This window comes from Lagenorhynchus albirostris, chromosome 11 (assembly GCF_949774975.1).
Source record: "Lagenorhynchus albirostris chromosome 11, mLagAlb1.1, whole genome shotgun sequence".
Classification (NCBI taxonomy): Eukaryota; Metazoa; Chordata; class Mammalia; order Artiodactyla; family Delphinidae; genus Lagenorhynchus; species Lagenorhynchus albirostris.
In genome coordinates, this window is record NC_083105.1 from 11,221,122 (window position 1) to 11,234,524 (window position 13,403).

General features: G+C 56.3%; 1 protein-coding gene across 5 annotated transcripts in view; it reads left to right on the forward strand.

Annotated features, from left to right (window-relative positions):
• The first annotated feature begins 1,116 nt into the window (after window positions 1-1,116).
• The window catches only part of TMPRSS6 (transmembrane serine protease 6), a 37,917-nt gene continuing 25,630 nt past the window's right edge, over window positions 1,117-13,403 (forward strand). For 4 of the 5 annotated variants that reach the window (XR_009543278.1, XM_060164769.1, XM_060164771.1 and 1 more), the window contains exons 1-4: window positions 2,993-3,103; window positions 6,672-6,868; window positions 11,931-12,064; window positions 13,290-13,357. Coding sequence is in view for 4 of the 5 variants with exons in the window: in XM_060164769.1 (XP_060020752.1) it covers window positions 6,673-6,868; window positions 11,931-12,064; window positions 13,290-13,357 (398 nt within the window). In the remaining variant the exon portion in view is untranslated. Of the gene's footprint in view, window positions 1,241-2,992; window positions 3,104-6,671; window positions 6,869-11,930; window positions 12,065-13,289; window positions 13,358-13,403 lie in introns of those variants that run through there. The other variant, XM_060164770.1, reaches the window with a different exon arrangement.

A 13,403-nucleotide genomic window follows, 5' to 3' on the forward strand; every position in this document is an offset into this window, starting at 1 on the left:
GCTGGGGTCTGTGATCTCAGGTCAGGGTTAGGCCCTGGGCAGGGCTGAGGGGTAGGAGAAGAGAGGGAAGGTGTTCCCCCCACCAGAGTCTCTAAGGTGTTCCCCACCCAGCCCCTCAGTGTGCCCCCTGCCTGAGCCTGAGTCCAGCCATTCCCCTGCCTGGAGGTGGCCATCAGTCTGTACACACCCAGAAAACCCTGGTTCTCAACACGTGCTTTGGAGCACGGTCACGTCTAAACCCACCATCTCTGCTGCAGCTCCGTTCAATACCACACTTGTGATCCCAGTGTTCTGTTTTGGTCAAATGTGATATTTTTAAAAACTTTATTGAAGTATCCAATGTTCTTGTAGTCACATTAAAAAACATAAAAATAAGCCGATGAAAGAATTTCAGTAATATATTTTATTAACCCTATACAGCTAACGTGTTATCATTTCAACACGTGATCAACATAAAAAACGCTCCTTGAGCTTATATGACATTCTTTGCACTCAGTCTTCGAAACCTGGTATATATCTTGCCCATGTGGCACGTCTCAGTTCAGACTGGCCGCATCCCAGGGGCTCAAGAGCTGCATGTGGCCAGAGGCCACCAAAATGGACAGCACAGCTCTCCAGAATCAGGTAGAAATTCAACTAATTTCCAGCTAAACAGAAAATAGCACCAACGCCACCCCAACTCCATTTTTCTCCCCTCCCGTCCCCAGAGCACAGGAGCCCAGCCTCCTTGTCTCTCTCAGAGCCACCGGCTCCTCTGGTATCACCTGTCCAGGTAAGGAGACCCGCGTGAGCCCCTTCCCACCCTGCACGGGCCCCCGCACAGCCCCCAGTCCTTGGTCACCCCACCTCATGCTCTAGGGGACCAGGAGCTGTAACCAGGGAGGAATGTCACCAGGCAACAGGCCTCGGGGGAGAGCTCAGATCTCCTGCACCTGCCCGCCAGCCTCCAGGGTGCCCACGGGGCGGGGCGAGGCGGGGCGGGGCACTGCCTGCCTCCTGCCTCCGGCCTGTTGGCCTGTTTACGTGCTCAGTCACAGTGCTGTCCCCAGCCCAACAGGAGGCCCGTGGAGCCTGGGGCCACAGGCCACAGGGGACAAGGGCCAGACACCCCGGCCATGGCTGTGGGCCATTGATCCAGACCAGGCTGGCTGGGTAGGGGGTGGGGAGACCTTGGTCTGGACAAACAGAGGCTCTGAGGTCTGCGTGCGGCAGGTCCGGCACCCACCTGCCACTCCCAAAGGTAAGCGGGGACCTCCAGGCCAGGGGACCAGGATCTATGAATGACCCGGTGACAGCGTCTACCCGGAGAGCCAGGCCTGGCTCCCTGGGGCTTAAACCAACGGCCCTGCTCCGAGGCCTGGTCTGCTGGGCCTCATGGGCCAGAGAGTGACCCAGCGAGCAGAAGGCGAGGGGTCCACAGAGCTGGGGTCGGAGGCCAGGTGTATGGACAGGCACGGGGCAGTGGAGGGGCTGCAGGTTCCGGGGGCTGGGACGCCTGGGGCTCAGCTGGAGCTGGTGGACTCTGGGGCAGGGACGGGGCAGGGGAGAGGCCTGGTCTGCCAGTCTGAGCACCCCACCCTGATTCTGGGCTGGACAAGCTGCCCCCTTCGTACGCAGGTACCCCACCTGGGCTTTCCGGTATGGGAGACAGGCCCAGAGCCCCCCGACACTGCACTATACAGGGGGCAGGCTCAGAGTTGAATGTGGCCGTGTGTGCGTGTGCGTGTGCGTGTGTGCGTGTGTGTGTGTGCATGTGTGTGTGTGCGTGTGTGTGCAAGCGTGCATCTAGCAGTTTGTATGTCACAGATAGCTGCGCGTGTACTTCAGCGTGTTTTCATCTGTGTACATCTGTGTGTGAGTTTATGAGTTTGTGTATGGAAGGGACTTTCACCCATTCCCCCCACGCCTGGGGACTCAGAGTCAAAGCAGCTCATGGTAGGGGTTGACTCTAGGCCCGAATGGCCTCCCTGGTAGGTCCTAGATAAGAATCCCAGCTCTACCTCACTCTGCTCTGCCTTACCCTGGCTGAGTGACCTCGAGTACGTCCTTTTCTCTCTCTGTACCTCAGTTTCCCCAGCCATTAAGTAGAGACAGCAAGGCTGCTGGAGGTTGAAATGGAATTCAGCTGTGGCGACAGCCAGCACAGGCTGGCATGCGGGAGGAGGAACGGCTCTGCCCCAGTGAGCTCAGCCTCCTGTAGGCAGACCGAGGACCCGCCAATGGTCAGAAGGGCAGGAGGGGCTGAGGAGCAGGTGCCAGGCTGGGGTCCAGGTTCTTGGATCAGGCGAGAAGCCTCAGGCCCCTGTGGAAATTGGGGGTACACCCAGTCCCTCCCTCCAGGCACTCACCTTCAGGGGGACACGGGGGACAGAAAGAATACCCCCAAGATGAGCTGTGCATTGATGGGGGTGGCCCCGGATGCTTCAGAGGAGGGCCACGCCTCCAGAGGCACTCTGGGAGGGCTGCCAGGAGGAGGTGAGAGCTGAGCTGAGGTGTGAAGGGGCCAGGTCAGGAGGTGGGCAGCCGAGGCAGAAGGAAGAAAGCAGGTGGAAAGCAAGAACTTTCAGGGTTCAAGAAACAATCGTGTGATGCTCTTCACCCAGCGCAGGCTAAGAACCCTAGATCTGTTAAAGGTTTCTACCATCTTCATTTTTAGAATCGATCGCCGAGAAGTCCAATGTCGCTGGGGTGCAGCAAGGGAAGAGCGGGAAAGGGGAGAAGGAGGCAGAAGAAGTTGGCCAGGCCACACGTGCACCCAGCACCCTGGCCCAGCAGGAAGGAAGCGCTCTCTGCTCTCAGTGCAGGGCACGCAGGGCACACAGAGTAAAGCCCCTGCTCTGGTGCAGCTTCCAGCCTGGGAGGACACAGACCAAGGACCCAGAAGCATATCCTGCCACGTTAGTCTTGAAAAGAGCGATAAAGAAAAATGTAGCAGAGAGAGGGCAGTGGTCAGGGCAGGTCTCACTGAAGAGGTAACATTTGAGCAAAGACTTGAAGGAGGTAAAGGAGCAGGTCATGAGGCAAAACTGAAGGAAAAGCATTTCTGGCAGAGGGAACAGCAAGTGCCAAGGCCCTGAGGCGACCTGTACTCCATCTGTTGAAGGTCAGGAGCTGGGCGTGGCTACAGTAGAAGGAGGGAGAGGACAGAAAGGCGCACAAGCGCCATATCACGGAGTCCCTGGTGGGCTGTGATGAGGGCTTTGGGCTCTGTAGGCGGGGCTTGTGAGCAGGCCACGTGGTGAAGACCCCTCTGGTGGTCATGTGGGAATTGGCTAGTGAGGGTGGCCGGACCACTGGCTAGTGTAGGAGCCACGGTGACCTAGATGATGGTGGGAGCCACTGAGGTGTCAAGAAGAGGTTGGGTTCTGGGGTTGGTTGGAAGGTAGAGGCACAGACTTTTCTGGTGACTAGATCCTCAAAACAATGGGGGAACCATAATATAATAAGAATAAAAGACAGGAGCTTGGGGTCATCTTCACAACTGTCAGTTGTCACAACTGTCCTCTTCCTGCTGGGCTGTCAGCCCCAGGAGGGTGGGAATGAGGTCTCTTATATTCACCAGTGTGACCCCCGTGCCCAGCACAGAGCCTGGCCCCAAGCAGATGCTCAATAAACATGGAGGGGTCTGGTGACGGAATCTAGGGCCCCAGAGGCCAGCACCGTCTTCCATGCCTTGCCCCTAAGGCAGTCAGATGTAGGAGAGAGCACAGCACTAGGAGTCTGGAGCCCTGGGGCTCTACTCACCCATTCTTTCTTTTTTATTTTTTCTAATTGTATTTTTTTCAATTTTAATTCAGCTTTTAAAGGTTGCTTTCTACTCATCCACCCTTTCCCGGAGGATTTGTTCAGGTGGCAGGCCCTGTGCTGGGTTCCATGGGGATCGAGAGGTGAATGAGACACAGGCCCGCCTTTTTTGTGGGGGAGAGAAACGAAGCCAAAAGCCAGTCAGATTGTTGATCTGACCAAGGGCTGCCTAGGGGAGGAGGTGGCTTACTCTCCACGGCCCAGAGCCCATCGCTGGGCAGGTGGCCTTGGAGCTGGCCTTTAAGGGTCCCACCATCCTTTAGGCAGAGGGCGTGTCTGTACAAAGGAGCATCTTGTGGACCTGCAGGGTGACGTGCGTGACGGAAGGTAGGGCTCCAGGGACGAGGGCAGCAGCCTGGCCATGGAGGGTCTTGGGTGCCACGGTGAGGGGTTTGGAGGTGGCTGGGAACCTTGAGGGGATTCTGAGCAGGTGAATGGCTGGAGGTGGGCAGGGAGAGCTCTCTCCTGACAATGTGGAGGAGGGGCTGGAGGAGGAGCTGGGAGGCAGGAAAGCAGTTGGGAGGCTGCCCCAGGAGTCCAGGTGGGAGGCAATGGGAACCCCAGGTGTATGCCCCCCCCCACCAATTTGGGCTGTGTCTAATTTTGGGTTTTCTCAAAATGGGATCTTCTGTGATACTCAAAGTTCTCCCAGACGGATGTGAGAGCCAGTTATGAGGGAGGCAAAATCCATGGAGTGAAAGCCTGGCTTGGGGAATGGGGAGAGGAAGGGTGAGGCGTACTGAGCACCCTACCTGGGGCTGCTCCCCTAAGGGCCTCCTCTAATGGACCTATGACCTTCTCTGAGCCTCAGTTTCCCCTCGTACCCTGTGAGGCAGTAGAGCAGAGTGGTCAAGGTGTTATTCTGGAGAAAAACCGCTTGTGTTGGCAGCCTGGCTCTGCCGCTAACCAACTGTGGGATCTCGGCCAAGTTGCTCAATCTCTCTGTGCCTCAACTTTCTCATCTGTAAAATGGGGATAATGAGAGAACCTATCACCCCCCCCCCAGGTCTGTGGAAGGCTTACATGAGACAGTGCGTATAAAGCACTGGAAACAATTCAAATAAATGTCAGCTGTGATCACCTCTGTGCTCCCCGAGTCCCCAATATCTCCTTGGTGATCCAGACTCGGAGTAAAATGGGGATGTGCCTCTCTGGCAGCGGGAGTGGACCTGGGGCTGAGAGAGGGCAGAAGCCGGCCCGTCACTGGGCTCTCCCGGCTCTAGCCACCCACTCAGTTCACGGGGGACAGCCAGTTTCACCAGGGGTGCCCTGGACACTCCGGGCAGTGGGCGGGGCTGGAGGGGCTGCCCCACCCAACGCAGGACCTTTCCCATCCGTGGCCCTGGCCCCGTGAAAGCCAGCAGGGCCTGATACAGATGTCCAGATGTCCTCTGGTTGGGGTGGGGGGGAGTCCTATACCCAGGTGAGAACCACCTGCGGTCACCTCCCTTCCTTGCATCCATGGGGGCCCCTCAGGAGATCCCTGTGGCTGGAGCCAGAGATCCTTGACTGAGAACCTCGGAGCATCACAAAAGATCCCTGTTTTCAGAATCCCTCTGTGTGAAAATCCAAGACCCAAAGCAAAGGACACCCTGCCCACCCACCCACGCACACCTGGGGACGTATTTTAAAGCCGCAGTGGCCTTTTGGGGTGTGGTAAGAGGAGGCTCATTTCCTACTTGCTCTGCTGGTGGGTGGGCAAGTGAAGGACCTTCTCTGGACTGTGGGAGAACCTGCCAGAGAAGGCAAATAGCACTCAGAAGTTTGCCTGGGGGTCTAGAGACACAGCCACAGGTCTGGGGCACTGACCAGGGTGGCATTCAGGTATTATTTCATCATGATTTGTTAATTAACAGCTCATTTACAGGAAGTAGCCCAGAGTAGTGGAAAGAGCAGGGAGTCAGACACCTGGGCTCGACCCCCACTTACCTGCTGTGTGATCTTTGGCGAGTGGCTTAGCCTCTCTGGGCTTCAGTTTTTCCATCTGCAAAATGGGCTGGTTGTCAATGCCAGACATTCAAATCACATTGGGAAAATGAGGCTAGGAAACCCCTGGACTGGGTTATTGCTAAAACATTCTGGGTCTTAGTTTCCTCATCTGTCCTATGGGTGCAGAACCTTGAAAGGCTTTCGGAGGTTAAGCAAGATAATATATGTAAAGTGTCTACACAGAGTGGGCTGAGGAAGAGCATGGGGACCATGGTCCCCACATCCTGGTGACCAGAGGATTAAATGGGGTGATATCCGTAAAATGTCTTGCACAAACACTAAATGAATATTAGTTTTTGTCTCCTTCTCCTTCCTCTGCCCCTAAGAGACTTTGGGGCAGTGGGGAGAAAAGAGGGGCGGCGCTCCTTGGAAGGCAGTCCCTGGCTCGGCACAGAGCCAGCTCAGGGCTTCTGGGGGAGGGTGAAGTGAATGGATGGAATCGATGTTGTGGAAGCTTTGCTATTGAGAAACAGGAGGAAGGAAAAAACATCCCCCGAATGGGAGGGAAGCTGAGGGCAAGAGGAGCTGGTTTACAGAAACGTGTACTCCGTGTATGCACGCCAGTTCCATCTGCGGGTACCTTGGGGGGTGGGGTTCAGGCAGTGAAACCTCCATCTCTCCTCTGACCGCAGATGCAAAGGTAGGGATTCTGGAACCAGACCAGGTCCAGCTGGTCACCCGGGCGAGTTGCTCTGAGACGTGCTTCGCCCCTCTGTGAGCGGGCTCAGTGCTCACTTTCAATTACTGCTAGCTGGCGTTATTCTCCTCCTCCCCCAAAAGGCAGGGGTGCTGTCTTACTTCTGCGCAAGGTTGGTGTTCAGTAAAGACTCCCTTGCAAATGCCAGGCTTTTTCCAACCCTGGTCTGTTTCCTTGCCAGGATGTCCATGGCCGAGGCCCCCCAAGCGGCTGGCGGGCAGGGCGATGGAGGTGATGGAGAAGAGGCAGAGCCGGAGGGGATGTTTAAGGCCCCCGAGGACTCCAAGAGAAAAGTCCGCGACTACCTCCGCCTGGCTCCCCTCTGGCTGGCCCTGGTTGTGTTGGCTTCAGTGGGGGTCCTGCTCTGGTATCTCCTAGGTAACTGCGGGGCCCTTGGGAGAGGTACCTGGGGAGGACTTGGGGTGGTCGAGGGGGCACAGCAGGACAGATCAGGATTCCAGGCTCAGCAATGCCTAGAAACCACTGTGCGACCTTGGACATGCACTTCTCTCTGAGTCTCCGTTCCTGTCCCATGAGATGGGAGTGCAAGTTCCTTGCTGGGGCCTAGTGGCCACAGTTCCCAGCAGCTGAGGAAGGAGTGCTCTCCCAGTGCCCAGTTCTTGTAAAGTGACAAGCTGAAGGGGTGTAAACATTGCCTCCCCTTGCCTGCAGCCCTCCTGGGTTGCCCCTGGGGCTTGGAGCCACCAGGATCAGCTGGAGGAGGCCCAGTGGTGCTGGTGGTGCCTGGCACCAATGAGTGCGTCTGCTCACTGGAGCCCGATCTGGGAGCTCTTCTAGGGTGGGGACCATAGCTCTATCATCTCGGGGTCTCCAGGGCCCAGCATGAGTGGGAACGAAGGGGAGGGGGGCACAGAACTCAGGTGTCCAGGGGGGTGTCCATGCACGTAGATGGCTTTATACCTCAGCATGGGCACATGTGGAATTCAACCCAGAGGGAATGCGGGTGCGGGTGGGGGGAGGGCAAGAATGCCCAGAGCAGGTAGCTCAGGCATCTCCGATGTCCTGAATTTTGGCCCCTCCCTCTCTGGTATCACAGCCCTCAGTCAGTCCCCTGGAACCCCAGGAGCAACTGGCCCATGCTCTGGGTCCATTCGTCCATCCTTCTGTTCATTCATTCAGTGCTGAGGACCTATATGCGAGCTCTGTGCCAGGCTGTAGAGATAGCTCTGTTCTCACCATAATGCTTGGCATGTGCTAGGACAGAGAAAGCAGCGGGTGCCCCGGTGGAACCCTAGCAGGGACAGCCCACCTCGCCCAAGTGATCAGAGACCTCCCATTAAGCACTCTGCAAAAGTTAGATCATTTTCTTACTGACTGCATCTCCTGGTGGAATTCCAGGTCCACTGAAAGGAATGGGGACCCCTTTTGGAGCAGCCACTGGGGAGCTCAGCCTCGGCGCAGCTCTATAGGGGGGCGAGGTGGGGGGTATTCTGGAAGCCCCGGGTTGAAGCTGTTAGGAAGCCTGGGTCTGATGAGGACCCACCTGCCGTGATGCCGGATGGATTGATTCTGTTCAGAGCCGAGCAACGCAGGCCAGGAGTGGAAGCCGTGTGCATTTCACCACCGGCAGGAAGCCGGCGCCTCAGATAACACGGGCCTGCCGAGGCCTCCTTAGGCTGCGGGATAATTAGTCTTAAGGGGAAACCATAGAGAGTCAGGCTGGAGGGCCAGGAACTCACCTGCCAATTGTCTTTCTTCTCAAGAGTCTGATTTCTCCTGATTACACTCCTAGAGTGAATCACCCCACTGGGGGTGGGTGCTCCGTGGGGCTGAGGACCCAGGGGGTGAGTGCCCCAAAGCCTCCACTGGGGGAAGCCAACCCCTTCCCCAGAGGGATGAGGACAGAGGAGGCACTTTCGGAGATATGTGAACGATTCCTCCCGTGCTGGGCCAGGCTGTGCTCTGGGTACCGGGCACTGGACGAGGAGATGAGTCAGAGACACGCGGTGTCTGGTCTGGAAGGGGAGCTGTACGAGAGACCTATTGCACTGGAACAGGATAAGCCTGAAGGAGCGAATGACTGGTTAAGTGGCAGCCTGACCCAGAAAGTGACCCAGGAGAGGAGAGGGTGGGGGCCGGCTTCCCAAGGCCGGTGGGCCCTGGGCTGGTCCACTTGGAGCCCAGTAGCGGGGCCCTTCATGCCGCCCAGCTGTATTTCCCTGGTCTTCTCCTTCTCCTGCTCTCCTGGGCCACAGTTTTATGCTTTATTCTCAAACCTCCCTCACCCCCCACCCACTTTGCCCCCGGCTTCAATGAGAAAACGGAACCACTCCGAAGGGAAGCCCCATAGATGCCCTCCCAGCTGTACCCACGTGCTCTGTGCTCTGCCCATCCCCACGTGTGAACCAGCCCTGCCCCATCTAGTCAGCTGTCCTCCCGGCCCAGGTCCCACTCCCTTTGTCCTCGTGGTGGCCAGGCTCCAGCCATGTCCCCTCTCTCCTCCGGTGGCATCGTCCATCACTGTACAGGGCTTCTCGTTGCTCCTGTACCGAATCCCTCTCGTGCCTGCGCGCGCACACACACACACACACACACACACACACACACAGCCATTTCTCTGCTCCCCTTTGCAGCAAATCCCTGTCGTTTGAAAACGCTTCGGCCCCCCGTTCCACGCCTCTTTCGGGCACCCTTTCTGATCTGACTCCCTGCCCCTCACCCCCGAAACTCCAGCAGTGCTTGTCAGGGTCACAAGTCCTCACGTTGCAGAATCCGGCGGTCAGTCCTCGTTGCATTTGTTCCATTGGCAGCACGTGACCGGGCGCCTCCCTGCCTCCTCCTTGACACGTTATCCTTACTTGGCTTCCAGGGTGCCCACACCTTCTTTTCCCTCAGCTCATGGTGACTTCTCCTCCTCCTCCTCTCTGCTCCCCCGCCACCCCGACATTCCCTTATGCCCTGAAGATTCCCAAATTTTCATTTCCAGTCTGGGCCTCTCCCTTGAGCGCCACTGTATCACCGGGGCCTGCCCCTCCTCCAGGATGTCTAAGTGCATCTCAGACCCCACTGACAGTTAACTCTCTTGTGAACTGTCAGTCTACCTTTTGAGTATATTTTAAAGGGGCTTTCATACATATATATATATTTTTTGCGGTACGCGGCCCTCTCACTGTTGTGGCCTCTCCCGTTGCGGAGCACAGGCTCCGGATGCGCAGGCTCAGCGGCCATGGCTCACGGGCCCAGCCGCTCCGCGGCACGTGGGATCTTCCCGGACCGGGGCCCGAACCCGCGTCCCCTGCATTGGCAGGCAGACTCCCAACCACTGCGCCACCAGGGAAGCCCCGGGGCTTTCATTTTTAATTGATGTTTACCAGTTGTTAATATAAAATGATATTGAACTATTGATTTTCCATGTTTCAGAGGCAATGTGTGTTTATATATGAGATTTTTGGAAGTTCGAGATGTTGAGAAAATGGTATATAACTTTAGGGTATCATCAATAGTGACCTAAGAGGGCTTCCCTGGTGGCGCAGTGGTTGAGAGTCCGCCCGCCGATGCAGGGGACGCAGGTTCGTGCCCCGATCCAGGAAGATCCCACATGCCGCGGAGCGGCTGGGCCCGTGAGCCATGGCCACTGGGCCTGCGCGTCTGGAGCCTGTGCTCCGCAACGGCAGAGGCCACAGCAGTGAGAGGCCCGCGTACCGCAAAAATAAATAAATAAATAAATAAAAATAGTGACCTAAGAAAATCCTTTAAAATTGAAAAAAAAATGGAGAGAACATCCCAGGTGGTGGCCATTCCATCCTTCCCGTTGCTCCCCTAACTGCTCTCTTTCTTTTACTCCCCAGCCCCAATTTGCCACCAGCAAACCTGGTCCTCTCTAACCCCAAAACATACCCTGACTCCAATCACTTCTCTCCCTCTTCACTGCGCAGCCTGGTCCAGTCTCCCCTGGACCACTCTTACTTGACGGCTGCAGGAGCCTCCTGCAGTTCTCTCTGCTTCTGCCTTTGCCTCCTTAGAGCCTGTTCTCAACACAAAGGCAGAGGGATATTTTTACAAAGCAAATCAGATCATCTAACTTCTCTGCTTAGAGCCTCCCAGGGCTCCTGTCTCACTCAGAGCAAAAATCAAAGTCCTTCCAGGGTTGCAAGGCCCTACATGACCTCCCCCTCCCCCATGTCATCTCCTCCTGCTCTCCCCTAGCTCACTCCTTGCTGTTCCTCAAACATCCAGACAAGCTCCTGCCTCAGGGCCTTTGCACTTGCCAGTCTGCTGCCTGAAATGCTCGTCCCATAGATTAACATCCACATGGCTGATACCATCTCCCTCTTCTCTGGCCTCCAAGTTGCAGCCCACACCAGCCCTTGATTTTCACGCCACTTACACCTCTAACGTGTTATGTCCTACGTTTGTTGTTTATTGTCTGTCTTTCTTGTTCGACTACAAGCTCTGAAGGACAGGTTTGTTTTTTCTTGATTATTTTGTTCATTGTTATACTGGTATATTCCCAAGTGCTCTAGGCCAGTCCCTAAACATAGCAGGTTCTCAATAAATATTTATTGAATGAATGAATAAATGAATGAATAGGGGTATAAACCCTGGGCTGTGAATCTATTGTCTTCACATCAGCCAAAACAATCTTTGCAAAACGGAAATCTGATGACGTCATCCCTGATTTTAAACCTTGCGTGGTTTCCCTTGCTCATTAGGGAAAGACCAAAATCTTGCCCTGCTGATGTCTCAATCTCTTATTATACCTCCCCCCATCTGACTGCTCCAGCCAAACAGGCTTTTGGCCCTGCTCCTTGCCATGATCCCTCTGTCGCAGGGCCTTTGCACGTGCTCTTCCTGCTGCCCTGAAGGTACTTCCCTCTTTCCCCTCTTCCCAGTTTACTCTCCACTCCTCCCATCTCAGATGGAGGGTCACCCTGGCCCAGGTTTTCTTTGTCATGTCCCCCCCTCAGTAGCAACTTGTGCTTCTTCAAGACGCTGCTGGCATATGAATCCCACAGGTTGTACGGTTACTGGGGGAACACCTGCCTTACCCACTACTGTCAGCTCCACACAGGGAGACCCATCTGTCTTGGTTTATCAGTGTACCCCACATGGTAGGTGCCACCTGGACAACCCGCTGGACAACACAGAGGTGCTGAACCAAGAACCTGACCTGCTGGGCCCATGTGGGTTTCTCGGCATCTATGTCCTGGACCGATCACTGTGTCAGCTTCTGCCTGGGAGCCTCTGGGACACCATTCATCAGTTGGCCTCTCTCCTCCCTGGCGTTGTGGGACCAGTTTGTCACTACACACACTCTGAATGACAGTGACAAAGATGATGATGATGGTGGTGGTGCCTTGGAGGTCCAAGATGCTGGAGGCTGAGCTGGGGGTTCAGGGTGGCAGAAGAAGGTGTGGGGGACACAGGAGCCGTCCCCATCTGTTCCCTTTGTTAACTTTGCTGGTTTCTTCCTGGGCAGGGCACAAGGCAGAGATGACGGTCAGCCAGGTGTACTCAGGCAGCCTCCGTGTGCTCAATCGCCACTTCTCCCAGGATCTTGCCCGCCGGGAGTCCAGTGCCTTCCGCAGTGAAACCACCAAAGCTCAGATGATGGTAGGAAGGATTGCGGGGATGGGAGGGAAGGATGGTGGGGACAAGAAGGGAGAGGGGAGGGGCCTGATCACGTCAAGCCAGTGGGTTAGTCCATCCAGCACACTCACTGGGATCAGAGCCCTGTTCCAGGCACAATGGAAACGAGGTGGTGTAGGGTGGTGGGGAAGGTAGTGGGCTCTGGGGTCAAATGCACTTGGACTAAATCCTGATTGTGCCACTTAGTAGAAGCATGACCTTAGGAAATTAGGGCAGTGCAGGGATGCTGCCCGGACACACCCACACACCCTCTCTTGCCGGGCAATGGCTTACTTCACTGGGGATGGTCTCCCATGGCCAGCACCTGCCACTCTTAGGTCGCAGGACAGCACCCTGAAGGGCGGGCCGGAAGTGCTGAGGAGTTACGCCCAGCAGCAACCCTCAGACGTGAGGGATGGAGAAGGTGGATAAATACCCCGGCTCCCTTGGCCCTTGGTGGGAGGGGTTCTGAAGATGCCCCCGCAGCCTCTCAGAGGTCCCTGTCGGCTGGCACCTCAGTTGCCACAGCTCTGGCCGGCACCTTCACAGCCGTGAACAGCTGCCTCCCTGCCCATCTGTCTTCCCCACTGGTGTTCCTTGGAATCACCTCCAAATAAACCGCCTGCCTCAGGACCCGCTTCTGGGAGACCTGTCCAAGGCTCTCTTTCCTTCCGTGTAAAGTGGACTGACAACAACAGTGCCTGTCTGTAGGGTTGTCGTGGGGTTGAAATGAGAGGGGAGAGTGTGGACATTACCTCTACGCCGTTCAGAGTGCTTTAAGAACCCACAGTCCTGCATTCCACCCTGCCGGTGGCACTGCCACTGAACACGTGCAGAGACCAGGCAGCTCAGCTCCCGTGGCTGGTGGCTGGGGCTGAGGAGGGGACTCGAGAGCCTAGTGGGGCTTCTCAGAGTCGAGGAGTGACTTCTGATGAGGGGGAGAGGCCACTGGTGGTCTGACTGAGGTCAGAGCTGGTAGACGTGGAGGTGTCAGGGGCAGTGCCCGCGTGTAGGGGGAGGGGTAAAAAGATGGAATGAGGTTTGTTTCCTGGCGTGGCCACCACCCACCGTGTGACCACGGGCAAGCCTCTCTACCCCGTAGGCTCCTCTGTCAAGCAGGGCTGCTGGGAGGGGCAAAGGGCATCCCAGGGCAGGAGGGGGTTTCTACAGAGGGTCACCAGGGGGCTCTGCTTTTTTCCCCTCCTTTTAGCTCAAGGAGCTCATTGCCAGCACCTGCCTGGGTACTTACTACAACTCTAGCTCCGTCTACTCCTTTGGGTGAGTCGCCCGGACCCCACGACCGGCCCCTGCTAGAACTTTAGAC